General features: G+C 42.8%; 1 protein-coding gene across 1 annotated transcript in view; it reads right to left on the bottom strand.

Annotated features, from left to right (window-relative positions):
* Positions 1-18,739, bottom strand: part of SHPRH (SNF2 histone linker PHD RING helicase) — a 181,584-nt gene that overhangs the window by 142,655 nt on the left and 20,190 nt on the right. The window contains exons 3-4 of the mRNA XM_077283067.1: positions 13,444-13,573; positions 232-450 (exon numbers count right to left, since the gene is read on the bottom strand). Coding sequence (XP_077139182.1) covers positions 232-450; positions 13,444-13,573 — 349 coding nt within the window. The remainder of the gene's footprint in view (positions 1-231; positions 451-13,443; positions 13,574-18,739) is intronic.

The following is an 18,739-nucleotide window of genomic DNA, read 5'->3' on the forward strand; positions in this document are numbered from 1 at the left end:
ATTCATCAACCAAGGTGTCATTTTAATCCGGTTAACGGCACCAACCTGACACTGTGTGTAGGTTACTGTGCACAATCCTGCTGACAGGTTCCCTTTAACAAGTGCCCAGACTGTCAGGCACATCAGCTAGGGAGCAGCCATGAGATTGCCCATTGATGGCTGCAGTAATAATTACATTATATAACTGAGCAAATAAAAGGACGATCTACATGAAATGGTCACGGTATCTACCATTAGAAGGCACATTTTTGAAGTTCTCTCTCTGCAGCATCCAATTGACGGCTTCATTCTGGTATGGACGTAGGACGGGTATCAGGGCTGGATGCTGCACATCTTCACACAGAACCTGTTCTTCCCGTTGGTGGATCTGTCTGACATGGTCGTAAAGTTCTTCAATATTTTGCCTCTCCAGCTCTCGGTCTGACTCTTCTTCGTTGTCATCTGAAATATCTGAAAATAGGTAACCAAACAATAAATAACACATATTAATTACTAATGCAATTAATTAAAATGTTTCAATTATATTAAACAGTGGAGGGGGTGGCAGAATTTACGCGATATGACCCTAGCATGACGGAGCTCATGAGATTGCGGGGGTTTGGTCAGTGGAGGAATATTGGCATTCGGTTCGTGTCTCAGTTGTAAATGCGCTGGAATGAGTTTCCTCTGAGCCAGAAGATGGTTTTCCAGTATCTGCAGCTGAGACATGCCCTAAATAAACAAAACGAAGTGTCACGTGTGGTTCTGCAGTCAGATAGTTTGTTGAATCTGATAGGACCTTGGAGGAATTTGAGGGGGTTCATCACCTTGTTGTACAGGGGCCTGTTGGACACTTTTTTACTGAGACATCCGTTAATGTTGAGGGAAAAAATGGATGGCAGATCTGGGCCCTTTATCAGAGTCTCAGTGGGAGTCCATATTACAATATATCCCCAAGGTTTCTTTAAGTGAGGCTAAAAGGGTGTCACAGATATATTTAGTCTATAGAGTTTACAGGACCCCGGTACGGATGATAAAGGCAGGTCTGAGAGGAGACTCAAAATGTCCAAGCTGTTCTGAGGAAGGAGCCAACCTTCTACACATGATGTGGTCGTGTTCTCGCCTTCAGCCCTTTTGGGTGAAAGTGCTCAATCTGATTTAGGAAGTGATGGGAGTAAATATTGTGCGTAACCCGCTGACTTGCCTCCTGGGATGTATGGATGATATTGCTACGGATGAATGAGGGAAACTGGCTATTGCAAGATTGCTATATGCTGCTAAGAAGCTTAGTGCGATGATTGGTTACATGAAAAACCACCAGTCAGGAAAGAGTTTGTGAATAAAATAAACTTTATTGTCCTCATGGAAAGGAATATATACGTTAAGAGAGGTCAACATGCAAAATGTGAAAATGTGTGGGGCGGATGGATGGATTGTCCGGGTGTGGCGTCTGTTGAGCTATTGCAGAGTAGGTTGGGAGTCGGTTAATTACCTCTGCAGAAATTGTACTTGTGCGGCTGAGCTTTTGTGAAGCGGTGTAAACATTTATGTACCAGTTTGATAATAAAAGGATATTGGGATGGGGTATGGAGAGGAGGTGGGGTGGGAGGGGGGAGTACTGGGTAAAGGGGATAGTGTTGTGAATTCTGCTCTTGGGCTCCCTCTGGTGGTTGTAAGTGGTAGCGCTGCTGTCTCTGAATCTCAGCATTTGTCAGGTGTGTTCACTTTTTGCAATTCTGACTGGGCTATTTAGTCTTGCCTGACCCTTTAGTCAGTGCCAGTTGTCCATTGTTCCTGGAGGATTCACATCCCTGCCTGGTTCTCCTGCTTTGCTGTTCATTTCAACAAAGATAAGTTCTGGCCTTGATTTTTTGCTGTCCACATGCTGTGGCCTTATTGTTCAGTTCTTTTCCATGTTTTTGTCTTGTCCAGCTTGGTCTGTATAAGGATTTGTTTAGCCAAGCTGGTATCTCTGGAGATGCAGATATACCCTCCATATCTTTAGTTAGCTGTGGAGATTTTGTATTTTCTGTGGTGGATATTTTCTAGTGTTTTAATACTGACCGCATAGTACTCTGTCCTATCCTTTCTATTTAGCTAGAAGTGGCCTCCTTTGCTAAATTCTGATTTCAGTCTGTGTATGTTTTTTCCCTCTCCTCTCACAGTCAATATTTGTGGGGGGCTGTCTATCCTTTGGGGATTTTCTCTGAGGCAAGATAGTTTTCCCTTTTCTATCTCTAGGGGTAATTAGTCCTCCGGCTGTGTCGAGATGTCTAGGGAGTGATAGGTACATTCCACGGCTACTTCTAGTTGCGGTGTTAAGTTCAGGGTCTGCGGTCAGTACAGGTACCACCTTCTCCAGAGTACGTCTCATGCTGCTCTTAGGCCACCAGATCATAACAGTACAACTGGCCAACAATGAGTTAACCGCATCTCAGAAGAAGGGAAGGAAAGTGCTGAGCCATTTTTTTTTTCTGTAGTCTGTTGTGTTTTTTTTTTTCTTCCCTCTTTACCTCTGGGTGGCTCAGGGTGGCTGGGTGGCTCAGGAGTTCGGCGCTGGTAGGGATTTTCAGGGATTGGCTTCTCGTGTGGATCAACTTGCTGCTAGAGTACAGGGTATTTCCGATTATATCGTTCAGACTCCGGTTTTCAGTGGATCATGCTGAGAAGACCTTGTTGGCCCTGTGTCAGGGTCAAGAAGCGGCAGAATCATATTGCCAGAAATTTAGAAAATGGTCTGTACTGACTAAATGGAATGAGGATGCCTTGGCGGCAATTTTCAGAAAGGGTCTTTCTGAATCTGTTAAAGATGTTATGGTGGGGTTCCCCACGCCTGCTGGTCTGAGTGATTCTATGTCTCTGGCCATTCAGATTGATCGGCGCTTGCGCGAGCGCAGAGTTGTGCACACTATGGCATTGTCTTCCGAGCGGAGTCCTGAGCCTATGCAGTGTGATAGGATTGTGTCTAGAGCTGAACGACAAGGATTCAGACGTCAGAATAGGTTGTGTTTTTACTGCGGCGATTCTGCTCATGTTATTTCTGATTGCCCTAAGCGTACCAAGAGAATCGCTAGTTCTGTTACCATCAGTACTGTACAACCTAAATTTCTGTTATCTGTGACCCTGATCTGCTCCTTATCGTCATTTTCTGTCATGGCATTTGTGGATTCAGGCGCCGCTCTAAACTTAATGGACTTAGAATTTGCCAGACGTTGTGGTTTCCCCTTGCAGCCTTTGCAGAGTCCTATTCCTTTGAGGGGCATTGATGCTACACCGTTGGCTAAAAATAAACCTCAGTTTTGGACACAGCTGACCATGTGCATGGCGCCAGCCCATCAGGAAGATTGTCGTTTTCTGGTGTTGCATAATTTGCATGATGCTATTGTGCTGGGTTTCCCATGGTTACAGGTGCATAATCCGGTATTGGATTGGAAGTCTATGTCTGTGACTGGTTGGGGTTGTCAGGGGGTTTATGGTGATGTTCCTTTGATGTCAATTGCCTCCTCCCCCTCTTCTGAAATTCCTGAGTTTTTGTCAGATTTCCAGGATGTGTTCAATGAGCCCAAGTCCAGTTCCCTTCCACCGCATAGGGACTGTGATTGTGCTATTGACTTGATTCCAGGCTGTAAGTTCCCTAAGGGCCGACTTTTCAACCTGTCTGTGCCAGAACATACCGCCATGCGGAGCTATGTTAAGGAGTCCTTGGAGAAGGGGCATATTCGGCCATCTTCTTCACCATTGGGAGCAGGCTTTTTTTTTGTTGCCAAAAAAGATGGCTCCTTGAGACCCTGTATTGATTATCGCCTCTTGAATAAGATCATGGTCAAATTCCAATACCCTTTGCCTTTGCTTTCTGATCTGTTTGCTAGGATTAAGGGGGCTAGTTGGTTTACTAAGATTGACCTTCGAGGGGCATATAATCTTGTTCGTATTAAGCAGGGTGACGAATGGAAAACTGCGTTTAATATGCCCGAAGGCCATTTTGAATACCTTGTGATGCCATTCGGACTCTCTAATGCTCCATCTGTGTTTCAGTCCTTCATGCATGATATATTTCGGAATTATCTTGATAAATTCATGATTGTATATTTGGATGATATTTTGATTTTTTCAGATGATTGGGAGTCTCATGTGAAACAAGTCAGGATGGTATTTCAGATCCTTCGTGATAATGCCTTGTTTGTGAAGGGGTCTAAGTGCCTCTGGAGTACAGAAGATTTCTTTTTTGGGCTTCATTTTTTCTCCCTCATCTATAGAAATGGATCCGGTTAAGGTTCAGGCCATTCATGATTGGATCCAGCCCACATCCGTGAAGAGCCTTCAGAAATTTTTGGGCTTTGCTAATTTTTATCGCCGTTTCATTGCCAACTTCTCCAGTGTGGTTAAACCCCTGACCGATTTGACGAAGAAAGGCGCTGATGTGACGAATTGGTCCTCTGCGGCTGTTTCTGCCTTTCAGGAGCTTAAACGCCGATTTACTTCAGCCCCTGTGTTGCGTCAGCCGGATGTTTCTCTTCCTTTTCAGGTTGAGGTTGATGCTTCTGAGATTGGGGCAGGGGCCGTTTTGTCTCAGAGGAATTCTGATGGTTCCTTGATGAAACCGTGTGCCTTCTTTTCTCGTAAGTTTTCGCCTGCAGAACGCAATTATGATGTCGGCAATCGTGAGTTGTTGGCTATGAAGTGGGCATTTGAGGAGTGGCGACATTGGCTTGAGGAGGCCAAGCACCGTATTGTGGTCTTGACCGATCATAAGAATCTAATTTACCTCGAGTCTGCCAAACGGCTGAATCCTAGACAGGCCCGATGGTCCCTGTTTTTCTCCCGTTTTGATTTTGTGGTCTCGTATTTTCCGGGTTCTAAGAATGTTAAGGCTGATGCCCTCTCTAGGAGCTTTTTGCCTGATTCTCCTGGGTTAAAATAACAGCGTGTGCACTACTGGAATAGGTGCCGAGGTAGGTTCCCACACCTTGTGAAACTTAAAGAAGAAACCTGGCACTCAACTTAATGCTCGTGTCAATTTAATGTAGTACACAATGTGTGCTACATTAAATTGACACGAGCATTAAGTTGAGTGCCAGGTTTCTTCTTTATGATTCTCCTGGGGTCCCTGAGCCGGTCGGCATTCTGAAGGAAGGGGTGATTCTTTCTGCCATCTCCCCTGATTTACGACGGGTTCTTCAGGAATTTCAGGCTGATAAACCTGACCGCTGTCCAGTGGGGAAACTGTTTGTTCCTGACAGATGGACTAGTAAAGTGATTTCTGAGGTTCATTGTTCTGTGTTGGCTGGTCATCCTGGGATTTTTGGTACCAGAGATTTGGTTGGTAGGTCCTTTTGGTGGCCTTCTTTGTCACGGGATGTGCGTTCTTTTGTGCCGTCCTGTGGGACTTGTGCGCGGGCCAAGCCTTGCTGTTCCCGTGCTAGTGGGTTGCTTTTGCCTTTGCCAGTCCCTGAGAGGCCTTCGACGCATATTTCTATGGATTTTATTTCGGATCTTCCGGTTTCCCAGAGGATGTCAGTTATCTGGGTGGTTTGTGACAGGTTTTCTAAGATGGTTCATTTGGTACCTTTGCCTAAGTTGCCTTCCTCTTCTGATTTGGTTCCGTTGTTTTTTCAGCATGTGGTTCGTTTGCATGGCATTCCGGAGAATATTGTGTCCGATAGAGGTTCCCAGTTTGTTTCTAGGTTTTGGCGGGCCTTTTGTGCTAGGCTGGGCATTGATTTGTCTTTTTCTTCCGCATTTCATCCTCAGACAAATGGCCAAACCGAGCGAACTAATCAGACTTTGGAAACTTATTTGAGATGCTTTGTGTCTCCTGATCAGGATGATTGGGTGGCTTTCTTGCCATTGGCCGAGTTTGCCCTTAATAATCGGGCTAGTTCTGCTACCTTGGTTTCACCCTTCTTTTGTAACTCTGGTTTTCATACTCGTTTTTCTTCGGGGCAGGTTGAGCCTTCTGATTGTCCTGGGGTGGACTCTGTGGTTGACAGGTTGCAGCAAATTTGGGCTCATGTTGTTGACAATTTGGTGTTGTCTCAGGAGGGGGCTCAGCGTTTTGCTAACCGTCGTCGGTGTGTTGGTTCCCGGCTTCGGGTTGGGGATTTGGTCTGGTTGTCTTCCCGTCATGTTCCTATGAAGGTTTCTTCCCCTAAGTTTAAGCCTCGGTTTATTGGCCCTTATAGGATTTCTGAGATTATCAATCCAGTGTCTTTTCGTTTGGCTCTTCCAGCCTCCTTTTCCATCCATAATGTTTTTCATAGATCTTTGTTGCGGAAATATGTGGTGCCCGTTGTTCCCTCTGTTGATCCTCCTGCCCCGGTGTTGATTGATGGGGAGTTGGAGTATGTGGTTGAGAAGATTTTGGATTCTCGTTTTTCAAGGCGGAAGCTTCAGTATCTTGTCAAATGGAAGGGTTATGGCCAGGAGGATAATTCTTGGGTTGTTGCCTCCGATGTTCATGCTGAGGATTTGGTTCGTGCCTTTCATTTGGCTCGTCCGGATCGGCCTGGGGGCTCTGGTGAGGGTTCGGTGACCCCTCCTCAAGGGGGGGGGGTACTGTTGTGAATTCTTGGGCTCCCTCCGGTGGATGTAAGTGGTAGCGCTGCTGTCTCTGAATCTCAGCATTTATCAGGTGTGTTCACTTTTTGCAATTCTGACTGGGCTATTTAGTCTTGCCTGACCCTTTAGTCAGTGCCAGTTGTCCATTGTTCCTGGAGGATTCACATCCCTGCCTGGTCTCTCCTGCTTTGCTGTTCATTTCAACAAAGATAAGTTCTGGCCTTGATTTTTTGCTGTCCACATGCTGTGGCCTTATTGTTCAGTTCTTTTCCATGTTTTTGTCTTGTCCAGCTTGGTTTGTATACGGATTTGTTTAGCCAAGCTGGTATCTCTGGAGATGCAGATATACCCTCCATATCTTTAGTTAGCTGTGGAGATTTTGTATTTTCTGTGGTGGATATTTTCTAGTGTTTTTAATACTGACCGCATAGTACTCTGTCCTATCCTTTCTATTTAGCTAGAAGTGGCCTCCTTTGCTAAATTCTGATTTCAGTCTGTGTATGTTTTTTCCCTCTCCTCTCACAGTCAATATTTGTGGGGGGCTGTCTATCCTCTGGGGATTTTCTCTGAGGCAAGATAGAAAAGGGAAAACTATTTCTAGGGGTAATTAGTCCTCCGGCTGTGTCGAGATGTCTAGATAGTGATAGGTACATTCCACGGCTACTTCTAGTTGCGGTGTTAAGTTCAGGGTCTGCGGTCAGTACAGGTACCACCTTCTCCAGAGTACGTCTCATGCTGCTCTTAGGCCACCAGATCATAACAGGCTAGGTCATGTTAAATGAAAATGTATCAATCTGGTTTGTAATTTTGGTATCTGTCTGAAGTGTGTCAGACTGTATTACATTTTTGATACATGCCTTAATAAAAAGTACTTGATTAAAAAAAAAAAAATGTTTCAATTATGGCCGGTGGCACCCTCCAGTCACAGTATGGCCGGTGGCACCCTCCAGTCACAGTATGGCCGGTGGCACCCTCCAGTCACAGTATGGCCCGGTGACACCCTCCAGTCACAGTATGGCCCGGTGACACCCTCCAGTCACAGTGGGTCATTCCATTTTTACCGATTTTTTTATCGATTTTTACCACTATATTTTTAATTCTTTTGAGATTTTGTTATTTGGTAACAGTGTGTCAGAGAATGCAAAATGTGAAGAAAAAAAAAATTCTAGATTTTTTTTAATTTTTTTATTGATTTTCAAAGTTCGGAAAAAGTGCGAATTTCGGTGTTGCCTGCCTTTACATTTCTCCCCATAACTCAGGCTAGAAAAGAGATAGAGAAACAAAATAAACACCATTCTACTCAGAACAGTACAGGCTTTCACCAGATATGTCACAAGAGTATCTTTGATAATTTACCTACGCGAACGCAAGCGCAAAATTTGAAAACGCATTTCCGAAAAAAACGTTTAATTAAAAAATTTCAAAAACTGCACATGTGCCTGCTACGCTCCTATTCACATCTGTACCAAAATACAAGATGGGATCATGATGGGATCATATTTTAAAAAATAAAATTATTACAGTGTCAGTTCAAAAATCTTGATTTCAGATCTGCTCAGCTTGTGGTCTAACAGTGTGGGGTCTAGATTTACCAAATAATCCATGATTGTTAGATATTCCTGTATTATTTTATTATGTTACCAAATAGAAGCAGGAGAGGACAGAGGAGAAGCTTTGTTAGGGCTGAGAATGACCAGGGGTAGATGGTGACTGCAGAGCAGATGACAGGCCGGCAGCTCGGGCCTCCACAGACCGTATTCACACCAAATCTTATCACCCAGGAAACTCCTCAAATGTAGGGAGAAAAATATTCCTAACATCCAGTTCATGTATTGTACAAACCAGGACTACGGGGGGGAGGAGGAGTTTGTTATAACATTGGTTACAGGAAGCAGAACCCATCACAGGGACTCGGCAATACCGGACTGTCATCCCATGTAGTAGAAATAAAGACAGTGAGGTCCATGAAGTGGTAGAAGGCGGCACAAGATCGACAATGGATGACAACTGGTTATGTGACCTGTGAATATGATTAGCGCTGACGGCTACGACTCTCCAAAGATTGTGAAAATGAGACGTAGAAGTGACTTTTCTGCACCGTCTGGTCCAGCGCCGTCCTTTGTGTATCCAAGAAAATCAGACATTGTAAAAGTGAACAAAAATCAGATCTAACTCAGGTGGAGCCGAGCACCATGACAGCCGCACATACTCTGACACAGAAGGAAACGGCCATTGCTAGTGAGCGCTTATGGACAAGATGACATTTCACCCACTAGAAGGGACACATTGATGATAACAGGCCAGTGTAAAAACCTACTACTAATTGTTTGATTAGTTCATATTTTATAGTACGAGGATTTAACTACTGTACTATTCTTCTTAACCCCTTTCTGTCATTAGACGTACTATTCCATCCATGTGGGGTGGGCCCTACTTCCCAAGGACGGAATAGTACGTCCAGCACGATCGGCCGCGCTCACGGGGGGAGCGCGGCCGATCGCGGCCGGGTGTCAGCTGACTATCGCAGCTGACATCCGGCACTATGTGCCGGGAGCGGTCCGTGACACATTAACCCCCGGCACATTAACCGGTCCGGCACATTAACCCCCGGCACACCGCGATCAAACATGATCGCGACGTGCCGGCGGTGCAGGGAAGCATCACGCAGGGAGGGGGCTCCCTGCGGGCTTCCCTGAGCCCCCCGCAGCAACGCGATGTGATCGCGTTGCTGCGAGGGTCTTACCTCCCTCCCTGCCTGCTCCAGACCCGGATCCAAGATGGCCGCGGATCCGGGTCCTGCAGGGAGGGAGGTGGCTTCACAGAAGCCTGCTCAGAGCAGGCACTGTGAAGCAGCCTGCACTTCTCTCAGATCGGTGATCTGTCAGAGTGCTATGCAAACTGGCAGATCACCGATCTGTACTGTCCCCCCCTGGGGCAAAGTAGAAAAGTAAAAAAAAAAAAATTTCCAAATGTGTAAAAAAAAAATAAAAAAAAATATTCCAAAATAATGAAAAAAAAAAAAATATATTATTCCCATAAATACATTTCTTTATCTAAATAATAAAAAAAAACAATAAAAGTACACATATTTAGTATCGCCGCGTCCGTAACGACCCGACCTATAAAACTGGCCCACTAGTTAACCCCTTCAGTAAACACCGTAAGAAAAAAAAAAAAAAAACGAGTCAAAAAACAACTCTATTATCATACCGCCGAACAAAAAGTGGAATAACACGCGATCAAAAAGACAGATATAAATAACCATGGTACCGCAGAAAGCGTCATCTTGTCCCGCAAATAACGAGCCACCATACAGCATGATCAGCAAAAAAATAAAAAAGTTATAGTCCTGAGAATAAAGCGATGCAAAAATAATTATTTTTTCCATAAAATAGTTTTTATCGTATAAAAGCGCCAAAACATAAAAAAATAATATAAATGAGGTATCGCTGTAATCGTACTGACCCGAAGAATAAAACTGCTTTATCAATTTTACCAAACGCGGAACGATATAAACGCCTCCCCCAAAAGAAATTCATGAATAGCTGGTTTTTGGTCATTCTGCCTCACAAAAATCGGAATAAAAAGCGATCAAAAAATGTGACGTGCCCAAAAATGTTACCAATAAAAACGTCAACTCGTCCCGCAAAAAACAAGACCTTACATGACTCTGTGGACCAAAATATGGAAAATTTATAGCTCTCAAAATGTGGTAACGCAAAAAATATTTTTTGCAATAAAAAGCGTCTTTCAGTGTGTGACGGCTGCCAATCATAAAAATCCGCTAAAAAACTCGCTATAAAAGTAAATCAAACCCCCCTTCATCACCCCCTTAGTTAGGGAAAAATAAAAAAAAATGTATTTATTTCCATTTTCCCATTAGGGCTAGGGTTAGGGCAAGGGTTGGGGCTAGGGTTAAGGCTACAGTTAGGGTTGGGGCTAAAGTTAGGGTTAGGGTTGGGGCTAAAGTTACGGTTAGGGTTTAGATTACATTTACGGTTGGGAATAGGGTTGGGATTAGGGTTAGGGGTGTGTCAAGGTTAGAGGTGTGGTTAGGGTTACTGTTGGGATTAGGGTTAGGGGTGTGTTTGGATTAGGGTTTCAGTTATAATTGGGGGTTTTCCACTGTTTCGGCACATCAGGGGCTCTCCAAACGCGACATGGCGTCCGATCTCAATTCCAGCCAATTCTGCGTTGAAAAAGTAAAACAGTGCTCCTTCCCTTCCGAGCTCTCCCGTGTGCCCAAAGAGGGGTTTACCCCAACATATGGGGTATCAGCGTACTCAGGACAAATAGGACAACAACCTTTGGGGTCCAATTTCTCCTGTTACCCCTGGGAAAATACAAAACGGGGCTAAAAAAAAAAGTTTTTTTATTTTCACGGCTCTGCGTTATAAACTGTAGTGAAACACTTGGGGGTTCAAAGTTCTTACAACACATCTAGATAAGTTCCTTGGGGGTCTAGTTTCCAAAATGGGGTCACTTGTGCGGGGCTTCTACTGTTTAGGTACATTAGGGGCTCTGCAAACGCAATGTGACGCCTGCAGACCATTCCATCTAAGTCTGCATTCCAAATGGCGCTCCTTCCCTTCCGAGCCCTTCCATGCGTCCAAACGGCGGTTCCCCCCCACATATGGGGTATCAGCGCACTCAGGACAAATTGGACAACAACTTTTGGGGTCCAATTTCTCCTGTTACCCTCGGCAAAATACAAAACTGGGGGCTAAAAAAAAAATTTTGTGGGAAAAAATTTTTGTTTTATTTTTACGGCTCTGCATTATAAACTTCTGTGAAGCCCTTGGTGGGTCAAAGTGCTCAAAACACATCTAGATAAGTTCCTTAGGGGGTCTACTTTCCAAAATGGTGTCACTTGTGGGGGGTTTCAATGTTTAGGCACATCAGTGGCTCTCCAAACGCAACATGGCGTCCCATCTCAATTCCTGTCAATTTTGCATTGAAAAGTCAAACGGCGCTCCTTCCCTTCCGAGGTCTCCCATGCGCCCAAACAGTGGTTTACCCCCACATATGGGGTATCGGCGTACTCAGGACAAATTGTACAACAACTTTTGGGGTCCATTTTCTCCTGTTACCCTTGGTAAAATAAAACAAATTGGAGCTGAAGTAAATTTTTTGTGAAAAAAAGTGAAATGTTCATTTTTATTTAAACATTCCAAAAATTCCTGTGAAGCACCAGAAGGGTTAATAAACTTCTTGAATATAGTTTTGAGCACCTTGAGGGGTGCAGTTTTTAGAATGGTGTCACACTTGGGTATTTTCTATCATATAGACCCCTCAAAATGACTTCAAATGAGATGTGGTCCCTAAAAAAAAATGGTGTTGTAAAAATGAGAAATTGCTGGTCAACTTTTAACCCTTATAACTCCCTAACAAAAAAAAATTTTGGTTCCAAAATTGTGCTGATGTAAAGTAGACATGTGGGAAATGTTACTTATTAAGTATTTTGTGTGACATATCTCTGCGATTTAATTGCATAAAAATGCAAAGTTGGAAAATTGTGAAATTTTCAAAATTTTCGCCAAATTTCCATTTTTTTCACAAATAAACGCAGGTACTATCACAGAATTTTTACCACTATCATGAAGTACAATATGTCACGAGAAAATGTCAGAATCACCAGCATCCGTTGAAGCGTTCCAGAGTTATAACCTCATAAAGGGACAGTGGTCAGAATTGTAAAAATTGGCCCGGTCCATAACGTGCAAACCACCCTTGGGGGTGAAGGGGTTAATCACTTCAGAAATGACATGTTTAGTGATATAGTAGAAAAAAAATTGTTCCATGTATAAATGGGTGGTAAAAATATTGGTTCTTTTAATCTTGTTTTTAACATATAATTAGGATCAGACTGTATTTAGAAAATCACACTTGAGGATGTGATCACCTTTTATCTTTTGGCTTGTTCAATGAATTCAGGTTGAAAATGCAGAGCAAGTTATGATGATTAAGATGTAATTATTCTGGCACTTCGGTATTTGTTTTTTGTGTTTCTTTATTGTTACATATAAATGTTGAATGCAGTAAGTTGTAATTTGAAAAGAAAAAAGGAAGAAACTCACACAAACATAAAATCAGATGATTCAAGGCTTAAAAAAAAAAATACAAATGTGATAGATCCCAAGTTGAATCCCTGTACAAATATAAACAAGGACACAAGTAACACACATGCATGTTTTCACAATTTTAAAACATACGTTTTTTTCAGAATTGCGCATCAAAATTTTTAATTTGATTTCTCCAAAACAAAATATAAAGAAACATAGTCTTGTGACATATCAAATGAAAGCCGGTACCGTTCTGAGAAAAATGATGCCTCTCCCACCTCTATATCTTAATTCTAGCCCGAGATATGATAAAAAATGTAAAGCCATACCAGGCCAAAATCCATGCTTTTTCAAAACTTTAAAAATCTGTAAAAAATTAACTGATGAAGAAAAAAATTCTAAACTTTTAATTTGTAATTAACTAAAGTTGTACTTCATAAAAACAAAAAATAAAAAAAATCTAAAGACGTAAGGTAAAAAAAATATTCATACTTGGATCACTTGATATGGAATGACCGCAGTATGGCCGGTGGCACCCTCCAGTGACAACAGCTGATCTTCATGAGTCTCGCCTGACATGTCTGTTTTATTAATTTCTTGCTTTCCCCATAATATACGAGTTTTATAGCATCTTTATTAAGCACTCACAATTATTCCTTTCCTCTCTTAATCCTCCTGAAAATGTGTAAAGAAATTGTCAACTGAGTTTCCATCACCGTCCATCAGTGGTGACAGTGTTGTAAAATGTATATCCAAATTACTCCTACATGCCAGATCCTATAAATTACTAAGCCCACAGTGCAAGCCTCTGTAAAGTATTAATCAATCCCTGTAAGTAAGTCACCTGGTATGGCAAAGTCATGGAACTTTTCCATCAGCTTTTGAATTATGAGACAAGATTTCTTCAGTCTTCTGTGTCCTTCACTGAGAAATTCTGGTTTGGATAGGCATGCTTCTAACAAATAGATCCCAACCTATAAAAGGGCATAAGAAAAATCACTAAATTACAAACCTTATTGGCATCAAGTGTAAAGAAGCAGTCATGACGACACTTCTAGAAAGGCAATATAAAATACCGTAGCTAAACTCTACCGGTAGTACAGAAAGTAGAAGACAAAGGTAATTAAAAAAAATGCCAAAAAATGAAAATATATTTTAACTGTGTAGATTTCATTTAGAAAAACACAGCATTTTACATAGTAGTGAATGACATTTGTAAAGTGCCTAGTCACACGAGACATACAAAAAATACTGTGCTTAAGGAATCAAAAATTTCAAAAAAATGCACCAAAAAAAAAAAAATCCCAGCAATTCCTCCTTTAATCTGCAATCTCTTATTTAGATTCATATTACAGTAAAAATAAAAAAGAAGTTTCCAAAGTAAGAACAGAGAAAAAACTAGCACTCAGCCAGTGGCTAAAGCGATTCCTTTATTACCTACCGGGTGGAGAATACAGACAGACAGAAAAAAGAGCGACGGCAGTTTCATGCTGCCAAGCGCTTCATCCATGACTTTTTTTTTTCTGTCTGTCTGTATCCTCCACTCTGTATGTCTGTATCCTCCACTCTGTATGTTATAAAGGAATAAACTTTTTCGCCACAGACTAAGTGCCACAACTTTTTCTTCTGTTCCTATTTTGGATATTGCCTGCCTCCTGTTGAGCACCATATGTGACTACGTTATAACTGACTCAGAACTGAAACAATGATATTTATCTCCATATGTTACTCCATTAATTTGATTGCAATTACTCGTAACGATCTAGCCTCTTTTTATTTGTTTGCAGAAGTTTCCATTGTGTTTCAGGGTATCAGCCATGTCCTCAGTGTCCTGTGTGTGGCTGTAGGGCTATGTTCACATGTCCAGTGGTGATCCGTCAGATCAAGTAAAAATTCATTAATGAAAAACTCGTGCTGACACAAGTTTTTTAGTCGGTTATTCACCAACTGATCTCAGCCGGATCCGTTTTTCAACATTGGAGTCAAAGGGCAACGGATCCGTTAATGTCACATTCGTTGTCGTCTAAGTCTAACGGATCCATCAAGAAAAGGATTATTTTTGTGTGGCAAATCTGTACTATATGGATCTATACTGAATCATGTAATTTTACACGTATGTCTCTGAAATCTATATTTTTGCTTTATCCTATGTAGTTTGTTCCATGGGGAAGTGGGGTTTCTTTGCTCCACTCTCATTTTTTATTCAGTTTTTATATACGCTGCTACTCTGCTAATACAGATTATATTTATATTATTTTGGTTGTTCTGCTTCGATGGTTAATTAGTTATCTGAATATGTTACAGCAGGACTTACGCTGAGCTTTGTCATTCTTCTAAGGTCGGGATCACACTTGTGTGTGCAGCACGAGTCTCTCGCATCAATACCCGGCACTGCCGACGGCACTCAGGACCGGAGTGTGTGTCCATGTATTTCTATGCAGCTGAACGCTCCGGTCCCGAGTGTCGGAGGCAGTGCCAGGTATTGATGCGAGACAGTCCCGCAAGTGTGACCCCGGCCTAATACTACAGCACTGCTACTCACTACTGTAGAGCTGTCACTCCAAGAGGAGTGCCTGGCCTTCCAGAAACCATGAAGCAAGGAGATGTCAGAACTTTGAGCTTCTCAAGAGACAACTTGAAAATAACCCTTTAAGTCCACAGTTTCCTAAGGTCTCTCATGGGTTACAAAGTTAAATTATATCACTTCTATCCTATAGTTCCCCACTGCACTAGAAGCATTTTCTACTTGTGCTTTCTTGCTCCTCTCTGCTCTGTGTTCCATAGACTTCTGTGGCCAGGAGGAATCTGATCCTTCACTGAAGACAGATTTCAGCTATTTTAGAGACGGTGCAGAAGACAAAAATTGATTAGTGCAGGTGCGGTGTAGGGAGGTATTTTTGTTTAAAGCGTTATCCATTACTAGGTCAACCTCTTATCAACCCCTTATCAATCAGTATGTTTCCCCCAATTATATTAATAACAACTACATTCACTTCTGGTGCGGGCGCAAATCCAGAAGTGTTGCACTGGCTCTCCTGGGGCTCGCATAACATTACATCATGTGATCCCTGCCATCAATCAGCGGCTGCTTCACTCACCCTTTCTTCGAACAAATAAGACATCGGAAGTAAGCGAGAGAGCAATCACAGCTCTCAGTTACATCCAAAGGAGGTGACAGTGACGCAGCCACTGATTGTCATGCGATCCCTGCGGTCATAATATCACTCTAGACCCAGGAGAACCTGTTCTGATATCGCTGGAACGGTGCCCGTATTGGAGGCGAGTATAGGTACTATTGTTTTATAAGGGGCAACAACCCCTTTAGCATAATTTACAAAGTTTCTAATCGTCCCTTGGATTGTTGATTTCTTAAAAAAAAAGAAAAGAAAATGTAATTACTATTTAAATACTTAAGTTTAATTTAAAAAGAGGTCATTTGAAACATTTCATATAGAAAACTGTAGAATCTCTTTCATCTCTTTGTTTCAGACTTCCATCTATTAGCCACAGCAGAAACAGAAAGGCCGTGACTGTGTATTGTATAGTTGTCCTTTCAATTCAATGAAAAGTAATCTCACAATTTAATACCACATTTCCGCTGAATTGGTCACCCGCAGGCTAAGGCTGGTTTCATGTGTCCTGATATTTCCGGTACCGGAAAAAACAGTACTGGAGATATCAGTGTCCATGTGTGTAATATTTGTGGCATACATGTATCAACTGTGTACTGCATCAGTAGCACACGTACAGGTGCCAGGGAGGCAGCAGTACAGTTAGCGCTGTTCCCGGCGCCACTCATCATTCTCCTGGTGATCAGAGCAAGCAGGGGAGAATGTTGAGAGTTATATTCAACTGATAACAGCGAGAGCATGTGGCGACTGATGGGACTACTACTCCCATCAGCCTACACCTGCTGCCGCTAATAACAGTGAGAGCAGATGGTGGCTAATGAGAGTATTCATCAGCACCTGCCTGCGCTATCAATACATAAATGAATGGATGAAAGAATGAATGAATGAATGAATGAAAATTCCGCCTTGGGTTCACCTGTATTTTTAATAACCAGCCAGACAAAACTGACAGCTGTGGGCTGCAACCCTCAGCTGTCAGTGTTAGCAAGGCTGGTTATCAAGAATAGAGGGACCCCCATGCATTTTTTTAGTATTATTTAAATAAATAATAAAAAAACGGCATGGGTTCCCCCTAATTTTTGAGAACTAGCCTTGCTAAAGCAGACAGCTAGGGGCTGGTATTCTCAAGTTCTCAGCCTAGAAAGGGGCCATGGATATTGACCCACCCCAACCTAAAAATAGCAGTACGCAGCCTCCCAGAAAAGGCACATCTATAAGGTGCTCCAATTCTTGCACTTTGCCCGGCTCTTCCCACTTACCCTGTGGCGGTGGCAAGTGGGGTTCATATTTGTGGGGTTGATGTCACCTTTGTATTGTCTGGTGATATCAAGCTCACGGATTAGCAATGGAAAGACGTCTATAAGACACTTATCCATTACTAAACCTATTGTTGTATGATAAATAAAGACATAGCAAATATAAAGTCTTTTATTTGAAATAAAAACAAAACACTTTTCCTTTTTTATTTAATTCCATTCCATTGAAGCCAATGTCTCCTGTAATACAACAAAAATAAAAAAACAACAACATCCCTCACCTCTCCATCGTTCTGTCAAACGCCATAATACATGTCTGGGGATAAATGGTTTTCAACCTGGATGGTGCCAAGATGCGACCATCCAGGCGGAGAATCAATGATGAATGACCTGCTGTGAGCGGAGAATAAGTGACCTCATTGAGGTTACCATGGGTCACTGAGGCTGCGTTCCCAGCCGGGCTGAACTACAGTAACTTCGGCACCATGAGAAAAAGTCACAGAGTTCACCACAAATCAAAGAGGCTAGTCACTGAGGCTGAGCTCGCAGCAGCTTAAGGTACCTTCACACTGAGCAACTTTACAACGATAACGATAGCGATCCGTGACGTTGCAGCGTCCTGGATAGCGATATTGTTGTGTTTGACACGCAGCAGCGATCAGGATCCTGCTGTGATATCGCTGGTCGGAGCTAGAAGGCCAGAACTTTATTTGGTCGTCAGATCGGCGTGTATCGTTGTGTTTGACAGCAAAAGCAACAATGCCAGCAATGTTTTACAATGGTAACCAGGGTAAATATCGGGTTACTAAGCGCAGGGCCGCGCTTAGTAACCTGATATTTACCCTGGTTACCATTGTAAATGTAAAAAAAAAACAAACACTACATACTCACCTTCTGATGTCTGTCACGTCTCCCGGCGTCTGCGCTGCTGCTCAGAGCTTCCTGCACTGAATGTGTCAGTGCCGGCCGTAATGCAAAGCACAGCGGAGACGTCACCGCTCTGCTTTAGGGCCGGCGCTTACACAGTGCAGGGAAGCGGACGCCGGGGGACGCGGCAGACACCGGAATGTAAGTATGTAGTGTTTTTTTTTTTTTACATTTACACTGGTAACCAGGGTAAACATCGGGTTACTAAGCGCGGCCCTGCGCTTAGTAACCCGATGTTTACCCTGGTTACCCGGGGACTTCGGCATCGTTGGTCGCTGGAGAGCTGTCTGTGTGACAGCTCTCCAGCGACCACACAACGACGCTGCAGCGATCGGCATCGTTGTCTATATCGCTGCAGTGTCGCTTAATGTGACGGTACCTTTATTCATCAGTGGTTCTCAGCAAGGATGGTTGCATCTTGGCACCGTCCAGGTTGAAAACTATTTATCCACAGACATTGATTACAGCGTGGGACAGAATGTCGGACAGGTGAGAGATATCATTGTTTTATTACAAGAGATGTTGTCTTCAATGGATTGGAAACAAAGATATAAAGGTGTTTTTTGTTTTATTTCAAACAAAAGACTTTATACTTGCTGTGTGTTTATTTACCATACAACTATAGGATTAGTAATGGATAGGTGTGTCCTATAGATGCCTCTCCATTACTAATCCATGGGTTTGATGTCACCTGACAAAACAAAGGTGACATCAACCCCACAAATATTACCCCACTTGCCACCGATATAGGGCAAGTGGGAAGAGCTGGGCAAAGCGCCAGAATTCAGCTGCGGGCTGCTATTTTTACGCTGTGGAGGGTGAGGGG

Source organism: Ranitomeya variabilis, chromosome 2 (assembly GCF_051348905.1).
Source record: "Ranitomeya variabilis isolate aRanVar5 chromosome 2, aRanVar5.hap1, whole genome shotgun sequence".
Classification (NCBI taxonomy): domain Eukaryota; kingdom Metazoa; phylum Chordata; class Amphibia; order Anura; family Dendrobatidae; genus Ranitomeya; species Ranitomeya variabilis.